Here is a 25634-nt window from a genome sequence, read left to right on the forward strand (position 1 = left end):
TGTAAAGTCAGAAGTCTTGGCCAGCCACGCGTTCCTGAACAAACAGTGGAACAAATCCGACGAGCATTTGAGCGGAGCCCCCACAAATATACGCATCGTGCTAGCCGAGAACTTGCGTTACCACGCATGACAGTGTGGTATGTGTTAGAGCACCGTTAAGCCATCAAACCATACAGATTACAACTGGTACAAGCTTTTCAAGATACTGACAAAGTGAAGTGAGTGGACTTTAGCAATACTATTCTAGAGGACATGGAAGATGACACTTTTTGTCATGGTTGATATTTAGCGATGAGGCAACTTTCCATATTAGCGGTAAGGTTCACTGTCATAATGTGCGTATATGGAGGCTCAAAAATCCTCATGAAACAATTGAATTCGAATGTGATTCACCAAAAGTAAATATTTTTTTGCTCTTTCCCAAAGCAAGGTATATGGAGTCTATTTCTTTGAGGAAGAAACCGTAACAGGACAATCATATCTTGCAATGCTATGGAACTAGTTATTCCCACAACTTGACTCTGACAATTTAATCTATCAGCAAGACGGAGCACCACCACACTGGCACAACAATGTGCGCAGTTTCCTCAATGCCAATATGCCTCAATGTTGGACAGGGCGTACAGCACCACAAGAGCAGGCTTTACACTCTTGGTCTCCTAGGTCCTCTGACTTAACACCATGTGATTTCTTCCTGTGGGGATATGTTAAACAATGTGTTTATGTTCCTCCCTTACCTAGTGACATTAATGAACTAAAAATCAGAATATCAGCTGCTGTAGCTTCAGTGACAGAAGACACCTTACGCTCAGTTTGGGGTGAATTCGCTATCAGCTAGATTCGTCCGTGCAGCCAATGGAGGACAGATTGAACATTTATGATGGATTTTTATTAACTTCTGTCTTTTCTGATTCATTTAGTATGTGATTTGTTGGTGTTAAGCCCTTCTTCGTAATAAATAATTCTGTTTCAAATTGGGTCATTCTTTTTGGGACACCCTGTACTTCTTTGCACCCAGAATAGTGACTGATTAGTTTGTTGCTTTTGTGAAATAGTATTTCTACTACTTGCTTGCGGCCAGTAGGCTATGATCTTAGCCAACCCTTAGGTACCCCTCTGATGCCAACTTAGTTTCTACAGCAATTGATTATGGTTTTTAATGTCAAATGCCTTGGACCAGTCAAGGCATATACTTGTGAGTTTTCATGACTACCAAGCTTTTGGAGCATTGTGTTAAGAAATGAAAGTACTGCAGTTTCTGTTGATGTGCCATTCCGAAAAAAAATGTTAAAACAATACTTTCTTTTCTTGAAATATTTTTCTAGATATTTCCAAAACACAGATAATAGAACAATGGTTCTATACTGCTACTACTACTACTATTTCTTTTTTTCCCTTTTTGAAAAGTGATTTGAGCTTCACCATCTTTTAAACAGGAAGGAGAGATTCCTATTGTAAATGTAATGTTGAATGGTGGGCTAATAATATTGCAATAAGGTCACCAGAGTTTTATTGCCAACAGCCTTGAAAACACCAGTTCCTTTCAGGTTACCAAAGTTAAGCAATGTCAGGCATGGTGAATACTTGGATGGGTAACTGCCCAGGTATGCCACACACTGTTGGCAGCTGGGAGCATCAAGTTCCTGATCGCCAGGCTTGATATCAATGTCCTGATGTCATGAACTAAATTACAAACCTCTTCACAGTGTTTCAATGCACAATATGAAACATGACAGCACTCTCTTTCTCTGCAGTCATCATACCAGGTACACTTAACACATGACTCTCACACTTCACCAAGGAGAGATGCCAGTGTGCATGAAGAATAGGAAAAGCCTTTCCAGTTAGGCAGCTGAACTTGCCCCTCAGGATCTCCCAACCAACCAAGTCATACAACTATAGCTTTATAAGAGGTGTTTAAAGGATTTAGTCTGGAATTTCATCCATCCCAGTTGAATATTTCACAATTACTGACATTTCTTTGGATTTGGTTGGAGATAAGAAGAGTGAGTCAGAGTTTCTATTCAGGTTTACAGGTTATATTGTATAATTTTTACTGGATGATTTAATAACTATTCACTAACATTAGAAAATTATCTATTAAAGATGTTGGCTATGTTTGCTAGGTTGATAATTTGTTTGCCATTTTGATCTAGCAGCAGGTTTACATTTTGAGGAAGGCCATTTCCTTTTTGCTGTTTGACTATTTCCCCTCATTTTCATTTTATACCCATCCATTTTATATGGTGGTCATTTGCCAGTTTTTTACCTTTTCTTATGACTTTTGAAGTCCTCTCTTATAATCATTAAAGCAGTACGTCTCAATAGCTGTGTGGCCAGTGTGGTGGAATGCCATGCAAATGGGCCCGAGTTTGATTCCCGGCTGGGTTGGAGATTATCTCCACTCAGGGTGTGTGTTCTCTTCATCATCATATCATTCCCATTGACATGCAAGTCACCTAAGTGGCATCAACTAAAGAGACTTGACCAGGCGAAAGGTCTACCCGTTGGGAGGCCCTGGCCACACATTTCATTTCATTTGATTAAAGTACACAAACAATACGTCAGACACATTTTGTGTCTCTTAAATTCCATAAAGTCTCCTCTTTTCAGCACAAGATATGAGGGCATATCAAATATAAAAGGGATTTTATTTTTTATTTAAATTCATTTACTGAAAAACTCAAGGCAATTATAATTTATTTTTCCACATAGTCTCCTGCCTTGGAAAAGCATTTGTCCCAATGTATGGGCAGCTTTTTGATGCCCTCATCATAGAAAGAACTGGGTCATGTCACCAGCCAGTTGTGCATGAAGTCTTCCACATTCTTGTCATCTTCAAATCGTCACCCCTCCTAGAGCTTCTTTAAGGAGTCTGAATAAATGTAAATCGCAGGGACGTAAGTCCAGGCTGTAAGGAGGATGATCAAGTGTAGTCCAGTGCATTTCCTGTAGCTTGGAGACAGTTAGAGCTGCAGTATGGGGTTGCACATTGTCGTGGAGGAGGATGACCTATGTCGAATCGATTGGTCTCGTCTTTTGCGGCGATATGCAACTCTTGCCTTGTTCAACAGTTCGCAGCAGTAAGCAGCCTTGAGTGTGTGTCACTCATGCAAAAAATGAATCAGCAAAATGCCTCACTGATCGGGGGGGGGGGGGGGAGTAGAAAGAACCTTGCCCGCTGACAGTCGAGTCTTGGCTTTCACTGGTGCTACTTCCCCTTTCCTCTGCCACTCCTTACTGGCTTGTTTGGATTCTGGAGTGTAGTGGTGAACCCATGTTTCGTCACAGGTGACGATCCGACTCAAAAATCCATCATCTTTTTCCATAAACCTTGCTGTAAGCCTCTGACAGACCTCTAAACATCTCAACTTCAGATTTTCGGTCAAAAGTCTAGGGACCCATATGGAACACAGTTTATGGAACTGTAGGTAATTTGTGATGATTGCTTGGCAGCTCCCATAACTGATTCCGACATTTTTTTTTGCAATTTCTGATACTCTCGCCCATCGATCGTCGTCAATAATGTCTTTAACCACATGAATGTTTTTGTCTGTAATGCTGGTCCGAGGATGGCGATTATGCTGCTGATTTTCCAATGTTCTTGTCCTTCCTTGAACTTTTTATGCCAGGCAAACACACTCATCTTTGATAATGTTTCATCACCGAACTGGGCAGTGCAAGAAATTTGATAATTACGCATTGCGCAATGGAGGACGAAAAATCCCATTTATATTTGATGCCCCTCACATTTTAATAACTGATGTCAATCAAAGTACATTTTTTCTATTAGGTTTTAGTTTCTGATGTTTAATTAGAAATGAAACATTGAAATAATGAGAGGATGTTTCCATGAACATATCAAATTTTTCACTGTACCCTCAGTTTCAGACATCATTCCATGTTTCTTTTTTATGAGTGCCTGAAGCCTTCTGAGTTATGAGGTCTCAAATGTCCTCCTTTTCTTGTTATTTATGATTCAGCAAGAAAGGCAGTGGCCTATACTGCAAACTCTTTAAACTGCACCACTGAAAACTTTATCCATATTTCTACTTTTTTATAAATATTTCCCTGTATCTATGAACACCAGATCTATAGCAATTCTGGACGATTTTATAACTGTTAGGAGATGTAATGAGAGCATGCCTGTTGACAGTTGTAAATAAGCCCTTAAATTTTCATCACTTTTTGGGCATTATTAAAATTATTGATGCTATAAACTCTGTAGTGAAACATCTCCTTCAAGTGTTTGAGGAACAAAAATGTGCTCAAGTCACCTTTTGTGATATAAACAAGACCCTTGACTGTGTTGGGCATACATCACTTCTAGAAAAAAATTGACTTCTGGGCAATCAGAGATTAGAGATTCTATCTACAGAACCCGTAAGCATGTTGTCTGTGTTGGTAAAGAAATGTCTAGTATAGAACAAGTTAAGGTAGGTATTCCATATGGATCTGTACTGAACCCTTTCCTTTCCTTAATAATGACTAATGGCCTACCATTACTTATCAGATCCAGTAAAGTACTACTGTAGATCCAGATAACACATCTTTTTTCACAGCAATGATGATCTCAGCAGCCTTATAGCATGTGTTGATAAGGCAATTGCTCAAGCATGCTATTGATTTAAAGCAAATGGGTTCTTGCTAGATGAAAACTGAAGTCATCAGATGGTTTATACACTTAAAAGACAAGTTCCCTCAGATGATCCAAATTATGTTAAGTTTTCAGGGGTGTACTCAGATGATAAATTATCCTGGTAAGTTGTCTCGAGTAATTTATTTGTTAAAATGACTTATGGATTGTGTGCTGTTGAAATATATGTTAGAACATCATATTTTTCATTTTACCAAATGGGAGTGTCATATGGTCTTATTTTGTGAGAAGACTCTACTTGCGTGCATGATATCGTAATACTGATCTCACTGGGGCACAGTAAAATGTAGAGTACTACAGAGCTTGGTGCTTGGTCCCTTAAAATTAAAACTAAAACTAAACTCCACTCAAAAATATGAAGGCCCAACAGTACCAACCAGCTGCCATGTCATCCTCAGCCTACAGGTGTTACTGTATGCGGACATGGAGGAACATGTGGTCAGCACACCACTCTGCCAGCCATAAGTCAGTTTACGAGACCGGAGCCACTACTTCTCAATCAAGTAGCTCCTCACTTTGCCTCACAGAGGTCCCTTACTTTTCTTGATATTTATTAATTATTTCCATGGTGTATCACACAAAAAGCACACTTCACACTCTTTGAAGATGACACAACCATTATGATAGACAAAGTACCAAAATGCAGTCTTCAAAGAAGCTCTAGAGTGGTTCAGTTCAAATTATCTGTCCCTCAATGTTTAACATGACTTAATTCATTCACTTTCTAATAGCAAACAAAATAGTGGAAAATACCAAAATGAAATGTGATGATGAAGTTACGTCTTCCAAACTCCGGGATTGCATGTTAACAACACTCTAAATTGGTCTGTTCACATTTGACCAATGTAAAAAACTGAATTTGGCAGCATTTGGCATTCACTCAGTTTCACCTGTTTGTGACTTGGAAACAATCAGAGCTATATACTTTGGATATTTCTGTTCACCTACGACATATGGCATTGTGTTCTGGGGAAACCAGTCACAACCAAATAAAAATATTTTGAATGTTATTTTTAAAAAATATTTTTTCTTTGTTTTCAGTAATACATATTTTGGGTATTATACACATAATATGCAACATAATTTGCCCTAATTACTAATTTCAATTTTATGAAAGTAGCAGCGTACCTTGGTTTTGGCACTGGAGGTGTGGTTGACTCTGGTTCACTCAGGTTTGTTAAACTATCTATCTGGCGCCGTGTTACAGCATCGTAATCTTCTGTATATTCACTGTCCTTCTGGCCAAACTCGGATGAACAGTCGACTGTTAGATTGAGAAAAGGTTTTAAATGACCAAATAAGTCACTGTCTAATAGACACACATGAAACAAGAAAATTCTAAATATGAATTTAAGAAAGGTATGAGGAAACAACGAGGTAAAATACACATGAACACAAATTTCATTGTCACCGTTTCTTCTATGGATAGTGAGTGCATCCAAAACTCAAGACAATTTTATGCATAATTTTATCAAAAGTAGTAGAACATTCCTTGCAGACTAGTTTTGATTATTTTTGTCAATCTTTGCCTGTTTCTGTGGGAATGGGAGTACTTTATTACAGCTTTCAGGTAGATATGAAGCAAAGTTGACAAATTTATCTTTTAGTGTTTGCCTTCCAACACTGATGTATTCAGTTAACGAAATCAAATCTGGCTGCATTAAAAATGAAATTTCAGGTAACAAACAGGGCACACTAGGCTGCATTAGTTGTGTTTCTCGCATTATCATAAAAGGCTGCTTTACTGAGATGACTGATAAACATGATCTGGAAGGTGAAACAATCCCACTGTCTGCTACTGACATTATGTTACTGTGAAAAATTGCTACTACATGTAGTTTTCCAATTTCTCTTGTAATTATGGATGTTATTTACAGTTTTAACTGCAGACCAATGTTGATTATTTAGAACTTCACAAATAATTCATGTAGTCACATTTTGGTATGAAAAACCTTTGGTTTTTGGGTTAACAACGTATTTGTCTCATAACAAACTGGTTGTTTCCATTTCAGGCTAATCACCAACATTCAGAACATTGCAGAAACATAAAACAGTCTGAGGTCTTGAGTTTCCTTACTGATGCTATGTGCATTGGAAAATGGATGGACAACAAGAGAAATAAAAAGAAGAGTAAAAAGGCCTGAGAGTTTTCTGTATTAAGGGGATTAGCAATCATGATGTCATTGTTGCAACTGTGGTTATGAAAGTTAATAAATCAGTCAAGAAGGCTAGAAGAGTGATTTGCTTGATAGATAAGCAGTTATTAACATCTCACTTAGACAGTGAATTGGCATCCTTAGTTCCAGTAAGATTGATGAAGAGGAATTATGGGCAAAGTTTAAGCAGATTTTAAATCGTGGTCTGGAGAGTTATGTGCCTAGTAAGTGGATAAAGAATGGAAAACATCCACCATGGTTTATTAACAAAATTCAGCGGATGCTGAGAAAGCAGAGGCTATTGTGCTCTCTGTTCATGACAAGCAAAGGTTAGCAGAGATTCATGCATCTGTGAAAAGATCTATGTGTGAAGCATACAACTACCACCTTCACACCGTAGCAAAATATCTGGCAGAGAACGTGAGAAAATTCTGGTCATATGTAAAATTGCTAAGTGGGTCTGAGGCTTCCATTCAGACCCTTGTTGACAAGTCTGGTGTGGTAGTTGAAGACAGCATAACAAAAGCTGAAGTTTTAAATTTCACATTCAAGAAATTGTTCACACAGGAGAACCATACAAACATACCATCATTTGACCATTGGACAGTCTCCCATATGGATGACATAGTAATATGCATGTCTGGTGTAGAGAAACAACTAAAGGATTTGAAAGCAAATAAATCATCAGGTTCGGCTAGATTCCCAGTTCGATTTTACAAAGAGTACTCTATGGTATTGGCCCCTTACCTAGCCTTCATTTATCTTGAATCACTCATCCAGCGCAAAGTCCCAAGCGACTGGAAAAAAGTGCAAGTGACCAGTATATAAGAAAGGTGAAAGAACATATTGTAACGATCCCTGGCATTTTCACAGTTTATTTGTACCATATACGCCGCTCTGGGCAAGTTGTATATATCGTAATTATTGAACAAAAATATTACTGAATGTGATATAAAATACATTAGCTATTCTCCTTATATTTTTATTGTAATATTTCTCTGTATTTAGGATAGGAATTTTTCTGTATTTAATATGTGAATGTAAAATGTGTCAGTATTTGCGGTATCAGAGATATAAAAATTTGCCAGAAAAGAATAATTTACAAAGAAATGTTAATAGTCGGGAAATGCTATATAAGGACTAAACATTATGTATTCTTTGGTCGTCTCTGATCAGACGTTATCGAGGTAGGTCGCTGTGAAGAAGCTTTTAACGAATGTGTAGAAGTCTTTTGTCTCCGTCTGGACTTAGCCGCCATTAGACGATGTGTTACGAATTAATGTGAGTTGAATTGTTGTTTGAGCTAAATATATCAGTATTTATCAAAAGTGTGAATTATTTATGCAAATTAGCTTGCCCACGTCATCTATAAAATTTCTTTAAGAATTTTTCAGCATTTTTTAGCGGTGTTGCTGGGCTGTGCCGTGACCAACAATCGCAGATCTGAAGAGGCGGCACATTTAAAAAATTATCAAACCCGTAAATCGGGAACAGATGCATAAAAATCATTAGTGAATTAAGAAATTGTTCTTCCTTTTCAGTGATCCTGTGGCTGATAAAATTTGAATTAATTATACGTTTGTGCATTCGTAGGCGGATAGTTAATGTTAGTCAACATTGAAATTTAAACAGTTTGGTTCTTTAAAATAACTCAAACGCGTAGTGAAGTAGGTTTGATCAGTGATAAATGTCGGCTTGGCAATAATTAAAACATTTTCTGCTGATAGAGATAATCTTGTGTTCTATGGCTATTGCCGGGATAAAATTCAGTAAAAATATTTAACAAAAAAACCCACTGCATCTGGAAAGTGTATGTCAAGGCCGAATGATTTAAAGGACTCAATTCTCAATCTAATATTCTTAACCAGTTCATATGAGTTCACGTAAATAATTTTTTCTTTAAATGTACGTAATCCTTAAGAAAGTAAAATTACTTATTACCACACGAAATTAAGAGAGTGGTTCTACAACAAAGTTCGCACGAAAGAAAATTAACTTAAAAGCAAAAAGATAAAATTTATTATTCATTCTTTAACGAAATTTAAAATCAACGTCAAAATATTTCGACGATTTCGTTAAAATATCCACAAAAATGCAAACTACATACCTAACTTCTGTTTGGTGCAGAATCCTTGAACATAATCTCAGTTCGAATATAATAAACTTTCTTGGGACTGAGAAGCTTATGTGCACAAATTAGCACAGCTTTAGAAAGAATCACTCATGCAAAACTCAGTTTGCCCTTCTCTCCCATGATATACTGAGAACTATTGTGGATGAAGGACAACAGGCGGAGTTCATATTTCTAGATTTCCAGAAAGCCCCACTGCAAACTAACAAATGTATGTTGTTGTTGTTGTGGTCTTCAGTCCTGAGACTGGTTTGATGCAGCTCTCCATGCTACTCTATCCTGTGCAAGCTTCTTCATCTCCCAGTACTTACTGCAACCTACATCCTTCTGAATCTGCGGCCGGCCGACGTGGCCGTGCGGTTAAAGGCGCTGCAGTCTGGAACCGCGAGACCGCTACGGTCGCAGGTTCGAATCCTGCCTCGGGCATGGATGTTTGTGATGTCCTTAGGTTAGTTAGGTTTAACTAGTTCTAAGTTCTAGGGGACTAATGACCTCAGCAGTTGAGTCCCATAGTGCTCAGAGCCTTCTGAATCTGCTTAGTGTATATATCTCTTGGTCTCCCTCTACGATTTTTACCCTCCACACTGCCCTCCAATGCTAAATTTGTGATCCCCTGATGCCTCAGAACATGTCCTACCAACCGATCCCTTCTTCTAGTCAAGTTGTGCCACAAACTCCTCTTCTCCCCAATTCTATTCAATACCTCCTCATTAGTTATGTGATCTACCCGTCTAATCTTCAGCATTCTTCTGTAGCACCACATTTCAAAAGCTTCTATTCTCTTCTTGTCTAAACTATTTATCGTCCATGTTTTACTTCCATACATGGCTACACTCCATACAAATACTTTCAGAAACGACTTCCTGACATTTAAATCTATACTCGATGTTAACAAATTTCTCTTCTTCAAAAACGCTTTCCTTGCCATTGCCAGTCTACATTTTATATCCTCTCTACTTCGACCATCATTAGTTATTTTGCTACCCCAAATAGCAAAACTCCTTTACTACTTTAAGCTTCTCATTTCCTAATCTAATTCCCTCAGCATCACCCGACTTAATTCGACTACATTCCATTATCCTCGTTTTGCTTTTGTTGATGTTCATCTTACATCCTCCTCTCAAGACACTGCCCATTCCATTCAACTGCTCTTCCAAGTCCTTTGCTGTCTCTGACAGAATTACAATGTCATCAGCGAACCTCAAAGTTTTTATTTCTTCTCCGTGGATTTTAATGCCTACTCCGAACTTTTCTTTTGTTTCCTTTACTGCTTGCTCAATATACAGATTGAATAGCATCGGGGAGAGGCTACAACCCTGTCTCACTCCCTTCCCAACCACTGCTTCCCTTTCATGCCCCTCGACTCTTACAACTGCCATCTGGTTTCTGTACAAATTGTAAATAGCTTTTCGCTCCCTGTATTTTACCCTGCCACCTTTACAATTTGAAAGTCTACAAATGCTAGAAACATAGGTTTGCCTTTCCTTAATCTTTCTTCTAAGATAAGGTGTAAGGTCAGTATTGCCTCACGTGTTCCAACATTTCTACGGAATCCAAACTGATCTTCCCCGAGGTCGGCTTCTACCAGTTTTTCCATTCGTCTGTAAAGAGTTCGCATTAGTATTTTGCAGCTGTGACTTATTAAACTGATAGTTCGGTAATTTTCACATCTGTCAACACCTGCTTTCTTTGGGATTGGAATTATTATATTCTTCTTGAAGTCTGAGGGTATTTCACCTGTCTCATACATCTTGCTCACCAGATGGTAGAGTTTTGTCAGGACTGGCTCTCCCAAGGCTGTCAGTAGTTCTAATGGAATGTTGTCTACTCCCGGGGCCTTGTTTCAACTCAGGTCTTTCAGTCTCTGTCAAACTCTTCACGCAGTAGCGTATCTCCCATTTAATCTTCATCTACATCCTCTTCCATTTCTATAATATTGTCCTCAAGTACATCGTCCTTGCATAGACCCTCTATATACTCCTTCCACCTTTCTGCTTTCCCTTCTTTGCTTAAAACTGGGTTTCCATCTGAGCTCTTGATATTCATACAAGTGGCTCTCTTTTGTACAAAGGTCTGTTTAATTTTCCTGTAGGCAGTATCTATCTTGCTCCTAGTGAGGTAAGCCTCTACATCCTTACATTTGTTCTCAAGCCATCCCTGCTTAGCCATTCTGCACTTCCTGTCGATCTCGTTTTAGAGACGTTTGTATTCCTTTTTGCCTGCTTCATTTACTGCATTTTTATATTTTCTCCTTTCATCAATTAAATTCAATATTTCTTGTTACCCAAGGATTTCTACTAGCCCTCGTCTTTTTACCTACTTGATCCTCTGCTGCCTTCACTACTTCGCCCCTCAGAGCTACCCATTCTTCTTCTACTGTATTTCTTTCCCCCATTCCTGTCAATTGTTCCCTTATGCTCTCCCTGAAACTCTGTACAACCTCTGGTTTAGTCAGTTTATCCAGGTCCCATCTCCTTAAATTCCCACCTTTTTGCAGTTTCTTCAGTTTTAATCTACAGTTCATAACCAACAGATTGTGGTCAGAGTCCACATCTGCCCCTGGAAATGTCTTACAATTTAAAACCTGGTTCCTAAATCTCTCTTTTTACCATTATATAATCTATCTGATACCTGCTGGTATCTCCAGGATTCTTCCATGTATACAACCTTCTTTTATGATTCTTGAACCAAGTGTTAGCTATGATTCAGTTGTGCTCTGTGCAAAATTCTACCAGGCAGCTTCCTCTTTCATTTCTTAGCCCCAATCCATATTCACCTACTACGTTTCCTTCTCTCCCTCTTCCCACTACCAAATTCCAGTCACCCATGACTATTAAATTTTCGTCTCCCTTCACTATCTGAATAATTTCTTTTATTTCATCTTACATTTCTTCAATTTCTTCATCATCTGCAGAGCTAGTTGGCATATAAACTTGTACTACTGTAGTAGGTGTGGGCTTTGTGTCTATCTTGGCCACAATAATGCGTTCACTATGCTGTTTGTAGTTGCTTACCCGCACTCCCATTTTTTATTCATTATTAAACCTACTCCTGCATTACCTCTATTTGATTTTGTATTTATAACCCTGTAGTCACCTGACCAAAAGTCTTGTTCCTCCCGCCACCGAACTTCACTAATTCCCACTATATCTAACTTTAACCTATCCATTTCCCTTTTTAAATTTTCTAACCTACCTGCCCGATTAAGGGATCTGACATTCCACGCTCCGATCCGTAGAATGCCAGTTTTCTTTCTCCTGATAATGACGTCCTCTTGAGTAGTCCCCGCCCGGAGATCCGAATGGGGGACTATTTTACCTCCGGAATATTTTACCCAAGAGGATGCCATCATCATTTAACCATACAGTAAAGCTGCATGCCCTCGGGAAAAATTATGGCTGTAGTTTCCCCTTGCTTTCAGCCGTTCGCAGTACCAAAACAGCAAGGCCGTTTTGGTTAGTGTTACAAGGCCAGATCAGTCAATCATCCAGACTGTTGCCCCTGCAACTACTGAAAAGGCTGCTGCTCCTCTTCAGGAACCACACGTTTGTCTGGTCTCTCAACAGATACCCCTCCGTTGTGGTTGCACCTACGGTACGGCCATCTGTATCGCTGAGGCACGCAAGCCTCCCCACCAACAGCAAGGTCCATGGTTCATATGGGGGGGGGGAGGAACAAACGTATGAACATACAGAATAAGTTCACAGCTATGTGAGTGGATCGAAGACTTCTTAAATAATAGAATCCAGTTTGTTGTCCTCGAAAGTGAATGTTCATCAGAGACAAGGGTATAGTCATGAGTGCCCCAGGGCACTGTGATAGGACCGCTGTTGTTCTCTATATACATAAATGATTTGGCTGACAGGGTGGGCAGCAATCTGCGATTGTTTGCTGATGATGTCATGGTGTGCAGTAAGGTGTTGAAGTTGAGTGATTGTAGGAAGATACAAGATGACTTAGACAAAATTTCTTGTTGGTGTGATGAAAGGCAGCTAGCCCTAAATGTGGAAAAATGTAAGTTAATATGGACGAGTAGGAAGATCAAATCTGTAATGTTCAGATACAGTATTGCTAGTGTCCTGCTTGACACAGTCATTCAAATGTCTGAGAATAACTTTGCAAAGAGATGAGATGTGAAATGAGCATGTGAGAACTGTGGTGGGGGAGCCAAATGGTCGACTTCAGTTTATTGGGAGAATTTTAGGAAAAGAGGTGTTCACCTGTAAAGGAGACTGCATATAGGACACTAGTGAGACCTATTCTTGAGTACTGCTTGAGTGTTTGGGATCCACACCAGGTCAAATTGAAGGAAGACATTGAAGCAATTCAGAAGCAGGAAGACATTGAATCAATTCAGAAGCAGGCTGCCGGATTTGTTATCAGTAGGTTTGAACAACATGTAAGTGTTATGGATATGCTTTGGGAACTCAAATGGGAATCCCTGGAGGGAAGGCGACATCCTTTTCGAGAAACACTAATGAGAAAATTTACAGAACTGGCATTTGAAGCTGACTGCCAAATGATTCTGCTGGCACCAATATACATTATGCGTAAGGACCGTGAAGATAAGATACAAGAAATAGAGCTCATACGGAGGCATACAGACAGTCATTTTTCCCTCGCTCTATCTGCAAGTGGACTAGGAAAGGAAATGACAAGAAGTGGTACAGGGTACCCTCCGCCATGCATCGTATGGTGGCATGCAGAGTATCGACGTAGATGTAAATTGTAATAAGACAAAAAGTGGTGTTGATACTGTTGGCCTAATGTGCAATAAATATTCAGTAACACAAATGACAAGAAGATGGACAATCGCTGTGTGTTACGCATTGTTGAATATGGTGGTATCAATGCACAGGTATTTTTTTCAAGTAAATGAAAAGAACAAGAAACATCCACTTTGAGTTTTTTAAACAACTTTTCTTTTCAGCTCATAAAACCACATCTTATCAAAAGATTCGCAAGACCAAATTTACCAGCTGATCTTAGCATGTGCCAGCATCATTATGAAGGTCAAATGGTGCACATACATAAGCAACCAGTGAAGAAAAAAGGTAGATGTGGAATTTGTGGAAGGGTAATGAATAGCTCCACAACCATAAGATGTAGTTCTTGTATTTATTCTGTTTTCAAAAATCATTCTCAAACAACAGTTCTTTGTGAAAAATGCAGTGTGCATTCACCTAAGATTAAAGATGATTAATATGCAAGTAAATTATTTCTATGTAACACACACATTATTGTTAATTATGAGCTTAAATGTTACTTGTAATCACTGTATGGTGTAACATAAATTACTGCAATAAATGATAGAGATATAGCACTAAATAATCATGTATCAATGTGTACATAATAAACTGTGCATTTGCTCCTGTACATTAAGAAGCACACCTGCTCTAGGGTTAAAATAGGTACATTTATTCCAAGGTATCTGTTTTGTGTTACACATGGGATACAACTGAAATGAACAGTACTGCTTAGGACCATAGCATTTCATCTATGAATTACACAATCTTTATTCTGCTGAAGATTAATGCTGTCACCCTACAAATCTACGCAAAAAATCCCTATTTTTGCTGTCAATAATTATTCCGATACTCAAAGGAAAATATTTATCACAGAAGATACTTACTTGATGCTTTCATTAGCTCCAAGTTTGTTGCTTCTCTGATATCCAAATCTGCATCTAGGGTAGAACTCCCTTCTTCATCTTCAGGTCCTGTTATCCTTATCAGTAATTCACTGCTGTTGTTGCCATGAGATTTTATCTCAATACTTTCTTCTTTCAGAATATCAAAATCAGACGTTTCTCCTATATCTGCCAGCACAGGAAGCTGCACATTATTTCTGATTACTTGTGCATCCTCGTGCTTTTTGTCTTCATCATCTTCAACATCAGCTAACACTGTTTCTTCCAAAGCACTGTCGCTGCACTCTGATAAGTCAGAGATGTCCTCAGCATCTCTGTCCCCAATTAGGGCTCTGAATTCCTCGCTCGGGTTAGGAACCAACATTGGTACGGGCATCTGAGTTGATGCTCCACCAGCCTTTAGGCGCCGACGCTGGAACAACCAGTTCTCTTCCCATGATTCCACAGGGCTTACAATGTCCGTTGGCTTGTGGTCTGTTGAACTATCAGAAAAGTTATCATTTCCATCCTCATTATTTCCAGTAGCTTCTCCTGTAAATGAAGAAAACAGTTTAGTGTTATGCAATACATAAACACAGTTCATCAGACTTGCAATTGGAAAAGCTTGGAACACAGCAAGACTGAATTTACTTTACCAACAGACACATTGATTTATTATATATTTAGAAATTCTCCTCGGGAGTAGATGGAATTGCCAAGCAGATATGATTTCAATTTGCATTTGAAGTTAATTTTATTGCCAATTAGATTCGTTACATCACTGGATAAGTGGCCAAAGATTTAATTGTTAATACGTGATTCCTTTCTCTACTACACCTAGGCTGAATGATGTCGGGTGTTACGTCATTTCTCCTTCTGATGTATCTCCATGTGAACCAATAACACTCCTGAGGGCAGTAAATGCTTGCTTTTGGAGAGGGAAATAAACAATTTCAGAAAGTAAATACCTGGTAAATATAAAAATTATTTCAAAGGCTTTGTTTTCTAAATTCATGTTATTTGGACAGTAATCTATGTTTTTCCATCCTATGTCATATTTATTTTCAATGAGAAGCTTTTATTTTACAGAGGACCTGATGTTCATAATTTTGTGCTGTGTGACATAAAATTTTTGAGTGTGCTAATCTTTTGCTGGAACACAACCTCTTCATTCCTTATCCTATTATCAGTCATAATTCATTGTTTTTATACTTTACAGAAGTTGCCTGGAGTGGCTGCTTCTGCATATGGACGTACAATGTGACTCATTCCACATCCCTAAAGGCCTCTACTTCATTATGGAATTTATGTACATTAAAGATGACTGACTGACTGAATGAATGAATGAATGAATGAATGAACAAGGGATGGAGGTTATTAAATGGTGTGGCTGCCTCCACTGGTAACCAATCTGTGACAAAGTAAGAAATATCAGGAACAAGATTGGAATAGGTGGTGGGGGGTGAATGTATAGGGTGGGTCTTGCTCTTTCATACTCCACATGGATATGCCGTATAGAACAGGGTGGCCAGGAGCAGGAATGGCATAGTAACAGACAAAAAATTATGTAGGCCGAGTGGGCAGTGGAATACCACTTGCACTTTTTACTACCTAATGTCAAACGAGGTATTTGGCAACTTGACTGTATCAAGGATCTGAGCTAGGGAAGGCAAGTAATGTTAGTTTCTCTCTAAATTATGACAGTTATGACAGTGCACCACAAATGCCTCTGGATAAACTTGCTATTAGTCAGCATCCATTACATGTTCTAATTTCCTTCAATGGGACAATGAATTGAAATGTCTGCCTGCTTGGTGAAGCAGGATGTGAGTTTGGTTTGTGAAAGGGGAGGGCCAGATGGGGGGATCTAGCTGCCTACCCCTCCCCTTCACTGGGTACGGCCTTGTTTAATACTAACGTTTGTTCAGCCCTATATGTGAGCAAGAGAAGGACACCTTCTAATGATTATTTTTAAACTGGACAATGTGTGTAACATTGTCACTACTGCAGAAACAAAATATAGAGCTCCACACTTTTAGGTAACCGCTTTCTCTTCCTGATGCTATGATCGCAAGTTCTGTACCTGATAAGTCTTCACTCACTGTGAATGTGGTATCTTTCTTCTGTGGCTCAATCCTTCTGCTAGTAAAAAATCAACTTAATGGAAGCAGGGACTACTTCTATTTCACGCGAAGTATACTATCAATCAATTACAGCTAGTGCTAATCTACTCACATCAATAATTATGGAAATTACTGCTTATTCTCTTTATTACTATACCAGCAAAGCAGCACCAGCTTCTGGTGTGTTTGTGCATGTGTGGAGGGGGGAGGGGAGTGAGGACAGAATCCTTTGATTCTCTAAATAACGGTTACATTAAAGCCTGAATGTGATGTGAACATAAATATTAAACAAAATTTATAACAATATTAGAGAAGGAAAGTTGCCACTCACCATATAGAGATGCTGAGTCGCGACAGACACAACAAAACGATTCAAACAATTACAGCTTTCAGCCATTAAGGCCTTTCTCAGCAATACACACACACACACACACACACACACACACACACACACACACACACACACACACAACTTGCACACACGTCTGCAGTCTCAGACAATTGAAACCACACTGCGAGCAGCAGCACCCCGTGGCAACTGGGTGGGGGTAAGGAGGAGGCTAGGGTGGGGAGGGGGAGGGATAGTATTGGCGGGGAGGGGGGTGGCAGACAGTGAAGTGCTGCAGTTTAGGTAGAGGGCAGGAGAGAAGGTGTGGAGGAGGAGAGTAAGTAGCGGAAAGAAGAGAAATAAAAAGAAATTAAAAGACTGGGTGTGGCAGTGAAATGACAGCTGTGTAGTGCTGGATGGGAACAGGGAGAGGGCTGGATGGATGAGGACAGTGACTCCAGAAGGTTGAGGCCAGGAGGGTTACGGGAATGTAGGATGTATTGCAGGGAAAGTTCCCACCCGTGCATTTCAGAAAAGCTGGTGTTGGTGTGAAAGGACCATATGGCACAGGCTGTGAAGCAGTCATCGAGATGAGGGATATCGTGTTTGGCAGCGTGCTCAGCAACAGGGTGGTCTACTCATTTTTTGGCCACAGTTTGTTGGTGGCCACTCATCTGGACAAACAGCTTGTTGGTTGTCATACCTATATAGAATGCAGCACATTGGTTGCAGCTTAGCTTGTAAATCACATTACTGGTTTCACAGGTAGCCCTGCCTTTGATGAGATAGGTGATGTTAGTGACCGGACTGGAGTAGGTGGTGGTAGGAGGATGCATGGGACAGGTCTTGCATTTAGGTCTATTACAGGGGTATGAGCCATGAGGTAAGGGATTGGGAGTAGGGATTTTGTAAGGACGGATGAGTATATTGTGTAGGTTCGGTGGACGGCAGAGAACCACTGTAGGAGGGGGAATGAAATTTAGTTGCTCCAGTCCTGGATCGTACTGAGTTATAAGGGGAATGCTCCTCTGTGGCCAGACTATGGGACTTTGGGAGGTGCTGGGAGACTGTAACGATAAGGCACAGGAGATTTGTTTTTGTACAAGGTTGGGAGGATAATTACGGCCAGTGAATGCTTCAGTGAGACCCTCGTATATTTTGAGAGGGACTGCTCGTCACTGCAGATGTGATGACCATGGGTGGCTAGGCTGTACGGAAGGGACTTATTGGTATGGAATGGGTGGCAGCTGTCGAAGTGGAGGTATTGCTGGTGGTTAGTAGGTTTGATACGGACGGAGGTACTGATGTAGTCATCTCTGAGGTGGAGGTCAACGTCTAGGACGGTGGCTTGTTGGGTTGATTAGGACCAGGTGTAGCAAATGGGAGAGAATTAGTTGAGGTTCTGGAGGAATGTGGTAGGGTGTCCTCACCTTCAATCCAGAAAGCAAAGATGTCATCAGTGAATCTGAACGAGGTGAGGGGTTTAGGATTCAGGGTTTTTAGGAAGTATTCCTCTAGATGGCCCATGAATATGTTGGCATAGGATGATGCCATGCGGGTGCCCATAGCCTCCTTGCAGTACCTCCTCTCCATCCACAAAATTCTCCTGCAATGTAATCCCAAATTCCTGGAACCCATTGAAACTCTTGCCCTGCAGGAACTTCAGCAACATGCACAATGCTACCTCAAAAATCTCTCCATCCTGCTCACTTCCTATTCCCGCCTCGAGTACCACTGTCCACCACCTCTACAACCTCCAAACCTCCCCCACATCCCCTCATAGCTGACAAACCCTGTCTCGCAGACCTGCTACACTTACCTCACCTCTCAAAACTCCCTCCTACCACTACACAGAACCCAGAACCTAAACTGACCCGCAACACAGTTATGAACCTTTCCTCCAGAAGCCTTAGTTCCACAGAAATATCAGTCCTTTCCAAACGCCTCACCTTTTGCCCCATTCCTAAATTCAGTCATGCAGGACTGGTTAAAGACTTTCTATTGGTCTCTACAGTGGCAACACTTTTTCGCCACCAATCAGACTCAACAAAAAACCAATATTGAACCTTACCTGACTCAGTTCACTTCTCTATCCAACCGTGATCCATCCCCACTGCCTCCCAACCACTCCCTGTTACCTTTCCAGAATTTCTTAACCTCGAACCTTGCCTCGCCATCATTCCCCAAATCCCTCAACATGCAAACTAACCTTACATCCGTAGAAATAACTGCAGTCCACCATCTAAGAACTGATCCCAACCTTATAATCCTACATGTAGACAAAGGCTCCACCACTGTTGTTTTGAACCGCAAGGATTACCTGGCGGAAGGACTCCGTCAGCTGTCAGATACTTCCACCTACCAAGGGTCTCACTGAAGCCTTCACTGACTGTAATTATCCTCCCAACTTTGTACAAAAACAACTCTCCTTTGCCTTATCTTTCCAGTCTCCCACCAACTCCCAAAGTCCCACAGTCTGGCCACAGAGGAGCATTCCCCTCGTAACTTAGTACCACACGGGACTGGTGCAACTGAATTACATTCTCTGCCAGGGTTTCCATTACCTCTTAGTGTGACCTGAAATGAGAAATGTCCTGCCCACTATCCTTCCCACCCCTCCGACAGTGGTATTCTGCCGTCCACCGAAACTACACAATATACTTATCAATCCTTACACAACCGCTGCTCCCAATCCCTTACCTCATGCTCATACCCCTGTAATAGACCTAGATGCAAGACCTGTCCTGTACACCCTCCTACCACCACCACCTACTCCAGCCCGGCCACTAGCATCACCTATCCCATCAAAGGCAGGGCTACCTGTGAAACCAGTCATGTGGTCTACAAGCTGAGCTACAACCACTGTGCATACTTGGTTGTCATGCATACTTCCACCTACCAAGGGTCTCACTGAAGCCTTCACTGACTGTAATTATCCTCCCAACTTTGTACAAAAACAACTCTCCTTTGCCTTATCTTTCCAGTCTCCCACCAACTCCCAAAGTCCCACAGTCTGGCCACAGGCATGACAACCAACAAGCTGTCTGTCCGGATGAATGGCCATCGACAAGCTGTGGCCAAAAAACAAGTGGACCACCTTGTTGCTGAGCACGCTGCCAAACACGATATCCCTCATCCTAATGACTGCTTCACAGCCTGTGCCATATGGATCCTTCCCACCAACACCAACTTTTCTGAATTGCGCTAGTGGGAATTTTCCCTGCAATACATCCTACATTCCTGTAACCCTCCTGGCCTCAACCTCCTTTAGTCACTGTCCTCACCCATCCAGCCCCTCCCTGTTCCCATCCCAGCACTGCACACACTGGTAAACTTTTGTTACATGGATATATTCTTACAGTTGTATAAGAGCCTGGTACATGTCACACAATATCTACCAGAATGAAACTGAAATCAAAAGATAATCTTATAATGAACATTGCATATTTTTTACAGCTAGATAATCAGTGTCTTCCCATTTTCATGTAGATAAAGAATTATGATATGCATCTAAATGTTTCTTGTTGTAACGGGTTATGGTATTTTATTCTGCTTAACTTCTGATTTTGATTTCATGGTTTAATTTGTAACTATGTGATAAAATACTTCCATTGTGTGAGTATCAATCGCAGAAACTTCACTTACCTTCAACAATATCCATGCCGAACTCTGGAAATGGTACTCGTCTTTGCAGTAACTTCAAATCAGGTACAAATAACTTCTCATCAGAGTCACCATTGTCATCTTCACATTCAGAATTACTATAAGTGGTAACCTCCTCAATACGTTCCTCTATCTGAAAAAAGAAAGAGAATGGAAACTAAATCATTTTTAAAATGTAAAATGCATAAAGTACATGTCTGCTTTAATACTTACAGTTAGAGAAAGTGAGGGGTCCGTTAGTTCTGATTTTTTCCACTGTATTTCATCTGAATCAGATTCACTAACATCTTTTGATGAAATACTTCCATCATCAACCTTCTTTACTCCTATCTCCAGAGAACCTTAAAGACAATCAACACAATGACTTAATCAACTGAACTAGTTCATATATAGCAGAGCAGGATTGGTATTCCATAAACGACAGGCAGATGAAATTATAAGGATTAAGAAATACAGCTCAAGCAGATAATCAAGAACATAAACAGAAGCAAATCATACAGATACAAATAATATCATACAGATAACCAAATATATAAATTAAACAAATTCTATGTTTACATTATATCCAGTGACAAGTGGCTATGTTTAACTTAAGTTATGGATGTCCTCAAATTCATAAAATTTATGTACTCCTCAACATTCATTTTCAGAACAAAGGGAATAGAAAAGGCTTAGGAAAGTAAATTTCTGGCTCATGAAAGTGTGTAGCTGTTAGGTCTATACATCTGTAGCTCTTTCATCCAGTAAATTACACAGTCTCAGCAACAAAATTGCTATTGTTCTCCAGAGTAATTTGAATTTTTCTTGGGACACAGTGCATTCTAGAGGAATATAAATCACACGTTCTCTTTTTATAATTTATTTGTGGAGTTCAGAGATGATGATGAAAAACTGAATGTGTTCTATGCACAGAATTATTAAATTTTTGACTGAATCATTTGAATTAGAATTGCTCCAACAATTGCATGCATTTCTAAAATAAATATTTTTTTCTTTGTGGACAACAGGTAAAAGCACAGAAAAGTTTACTCTAAAGTCCACATTTGACAAATATTTTAGAAAGGTTTGAAAAGCTGTTCTTACATTTTTTGGTTGGAAACAGAAGATGTCAATTATTTTGCAAACAAAGAAAATATTTACATCAACAAAGATAAATCTCTATGACTAAAGAAACAAGGAAACAAATAGCTCAAACATATTCTGAGTTGGCTGCATAAGGTTTGTTGAGTCCAAAGATAACTTTCTGAGATAACCGAATCTATAACATCGAAGGAACATGATAAATTGAATTACTGAGATAAAATAATCCTATAATCATATTAATACTTTACATTATCTCTTATAGTGGTGTTAAGTTTAAATTTTCCTCTTTATGTTTTTTTGAGTGCACAAGGCAATTTCAGCGTAACACACTTTATACACAGCAAACACAAATTTCATAGGTAATTTAGCAGAGTAGTTCTGATTTTGAGCAATGGTATGAAAAAGGACAACTATTGTGGCAGGAGAAAATGCATGTAAAGATATTGAAATTTGCAAGCTTTCAGGGCCAGTTGCTCCGTGTGGAAAAAGGGGAGGGAAGACAACTGAAGGAAAAGGACTGGTGAGGTTCGGGAAATGGGGAGAGTTCGGAAAGCTAAGTGAATTATATGTGCTAGAGGTGGGGGATGGTGGAGCAGCAGGGACAAATACACAGGTCAGAAAATAAAAGATATAGAAAACTCACAAGGAGAGAAGTAAGGAATAGTTACTGAGATGAAATGCTGAGACCAAAGACGATGATGTAAATTAATTGAAGTGGGTGGCGAGAACCAAGGACATGTTGTAAGAAAAGCTTCTCACCTATGAAGTTCTGAGAATCTGGTGTCTAGGGAAAGAATCCATTTGTCACATGTGGTGAAACAGGCACTGAGATCACGACAGTTGTGTTGTAAAGTGTGCTCTGCAAAAGGATATTGTGTGTTGCCAGTTTTCATCCTCTGCTCATGCCCATTCATCCTAACTGATAACTTGTTGGTAGTCATGCCAATATAAAAAAGGCTGATCAGGATTTGCATCACAGCTGATACATGACATGTTTCATTTCACAGGTGGCTCTCCCTTTGATGGCATGTGTCTTGTTAGTTATAGGGCTCATATAGGTGATGGTAGGAGGGTGCATGAGGCAAATCTTACAGTGGGGACAGCCACAGGGGTAGGAGCCACATGGTAGGAAATGGGTGGAGAAGGGAGCATGAGGTCTGACAAGAAGGATATTTCAGAGATTGGGAGGGTGACAAAAAGCTATTCTAGATGTGGTAGGAAAAATCTTAGAATTACCTCATTTTAGGGTAACAGAGCCTTATCAAAGTAGCTGATCATACATTTAAGACTGAAATATACTGAGCAACAAGAGGTATACTCTTAAGTTGTTTTTTGGAGGGTTCAGCAGTACCAGGATTGGATATGATGGCCCAGGAAATCTGCTTTTGAATGAGACTGGTGGGGTAATTATGTCCAGTGAAGGCTTACATGAGAATGGTGTATTGCTGTAAGGAGTCTGCATCTGAACAAATATGTATGCCTCGAGAGCCAAGGCCATAGGGGAGGGAACGTTTGACATGGAAAGAACCGCAACTGTCGAAATGCAAATACTGTTGTTTGTTAGTGGGATTAATGCCAACAGAAGTGTGTGGCTGACTCTTGGTGAGGATGATGAGGTCAACATTGAGGGCAGTGGCATGTATATGAAATTTAATTAAATAGGAAGCATGTATTTTAGCCTTCACTAGATGTGATTACCCCACTAGGCTAGTTCAAAAGCAATTTTCCGGGCCATCACATTCAATCCTGTTACTGATGATCCCTCCTAAAATGACTCAGGAGTACACCTGTTTCATTCAGTATTATAAGTACTGTATTACTCAGCTACTTTGTAAAGTCTATGATTTCCTAAAATCATGCCCTGAAATGAGGCCCAGTGCAACATATCTCCCATCACACCTAGAAAAGCTTTCCATCACCCTCGTAATCTCCGCAATATCCTTGTTAGACCTATGCTACTTCTGCACCCATTTCCCTATCATATGGCTCCTACACCTGTGACTGTCCCCACTATAAGACTTGTCCCATGCACCCTCCTACCACTACCTATAAAAGACCTGCAACTGGTAAAACATATACTATCAAAGCGAGAGCCACCAGTGAAATGTCACACGTCATATACCAGCTGTTATGTAAACACTGTTTGACCTTTTACATTGTCATGACTAAATCAAGTTATCAGTTAGCATGATTGAGCATAGCCAGAGAGTGTATACTGGCAGCACACAATATCCTGTTGCAGAGCAGTCTATATAACATGACAGTGGTGACCTCGGTGCCTGTTTCACACCACGTCATCTGGATTCTTCCTCCAGATGCCAGTTTCTCAGAACTCTGCAGGTGGTAAACTGCTGTTACAACATGTCCTTGATTGTCGCCACCCACCTGGCCTTAAGTTACGTTAATTTCTTTTGTTTAGCATTTCTTCTCAATAACTACTCCTCTTTTCACTCCCGTCCACAGCTCGTGGTCTCGCAGTCACATTCTCGCTTCCCGAGCACGGGGTCCTGGGTTCGATTCCCAGCGGGTTCAGGGATTTTCACCTGCCTTGAGATGACTGGGTGTGTTGTCCTCATCATTTCATCGTCATTCATGAAAGTGGCAAGTTTGGACTGAGCAAAGGTTGGGAATTTGTACGGGCGCTGATAACCGTGCAGTTGAGAACCTCACAAACCAATCATCATCATTATCATTATCATCATCATCATCATCATCATCATCATCATCTTTTCACTCCCTTTTAAGTTTCTATATCCTATTTTCTGACCTGTCTATTCCCCCTCCCCCTCCCCCCACTCCAAATCTGCCACATACAATGCACTTACCCCTTCTTCCACCTTTAAGCTCTCAGGCTTCCAAATCTTGTCCAGTGCAGTTCCCAACATTCAGCCTGTCCTTCTCACCCAATCTATCCACATTTCCTAAATCTCACCACTCCTTTTCCTTCACCCCTCTTCCTTCCACTTCAACCCTTCTGCCAGAAGAAAGGGACACTGACTCCGAAAGCTTACAAATTTCAATACCTTTATATGCGTTTGCTATTGCCAGTGATTTAGTGGTAGGTATTTTTATCTATCCAGTGACTTTACACTTACAAAAATTTATTATTTTCAGTAACTGCCTTGAAATTCATTACTGCTATGATAGGAATATCTTTTGTCCAATTTTATACATTAATTATATGAATATAATAGAGGGAAACATTCCACGTGGGAAAAATATATCTAAAAACAAAGATGATGTGACTTGCCAAACGATAGCGGTGGCAGGTCGATAGACACACAAACAAACACAAACGTACACACAAAATTCTAGCTTTCGCAACCAACGGTTGCTTTGTCAGGAAAGAGGGAAGGAGAGGGAAAGACAAAAGGATGTGGGTTTTAAGGGAGAGGGTAAGGAGTCATTCCAATCCCGGGAGCAGAAAGACTTACCTTAGGGGGAAAAAAGGACGGGTATACACTCGCACACACACATATCCATCCACACATATACAGACACAAGCAGACATCTCGACTGACATCTCTGCTCAAACTCTTTGTCTTTGAATATGTCTGCTTGTGTCTGTATATGTGTGGATGGATATGTATGTGTGTGCGAGTGTATACCCATCCTTTTTTCCCCCTAAGGTAAGTCTTTCCGGTCCCGGGATTGGAATGACTCCTTACCCTCTCCCTTAAAACCCACATCCTTTCGTCTTTCCCTCTCCTTCCCTCTTTCCTGACGAAGCAACCATTGGTTGCGAAAGCTAGAATTCTGTGTGTACGTTTGTGTTTGTGTGTCTTATCGACCTGCCGCCGCTTTCGTTTGGTAAGTCACATCATATTTGTTTTTAGATATATTTATACATTAATTGTCGTATTG

At 40.1% G+C, this 25634-nt stretch overlaps 1 protein-coding gene across 3 annotated transcripts in view; it reads right to left on the bottom strand.

Annotated features, from left to right (window-relative positions):
- The window catches only part of LOC126262326 (uncharacterized), a 422509-nt gene that overhangs the window by 56263 nt on the left and 340612 nt on the right, over positions 1–25634 (bottom strand). For all 3 annotated transcript variants that reach the window (XM_049958882.1, XM_049958881.1, XM_049958880.1), the window contains 4 exons: positions 20901–21028; positions 20670–20820; positions 14577–15125; positions 5786–5921 (listed from right to left, as the gene is read on the bottom strand). In XM_049958882.1, the coding sequence (XP_049814839.1) occupies positions 5786–5921; positions 14577–15125; positions 20670–20820; positions 20901–21028 (964 nt within the window). The remainder of the gene's footprint in view (positions 1–5785; positions 5922–14576; positions 15126–20669; positions 20821–20900; positions 21029–25634) is intronic.

The sequence above is a fragment of the Schistocerca nitens genome, chromosome 6, assembly GCF_023898315.1.
Source record: "Schistocerca nitens isolate TAMUIC-IGC-003100 chromosome 6, iqSchNite1.1, whole genome shotgun sequence".
In the NCBI taxonomy this organism is placed as follows: domain Eukaryota; kingdom Metazoa; phylum Arthropoda; class Insecta; order Orthoptera; family Acrididae; genus Schistocerca; species Schistocerca nitens.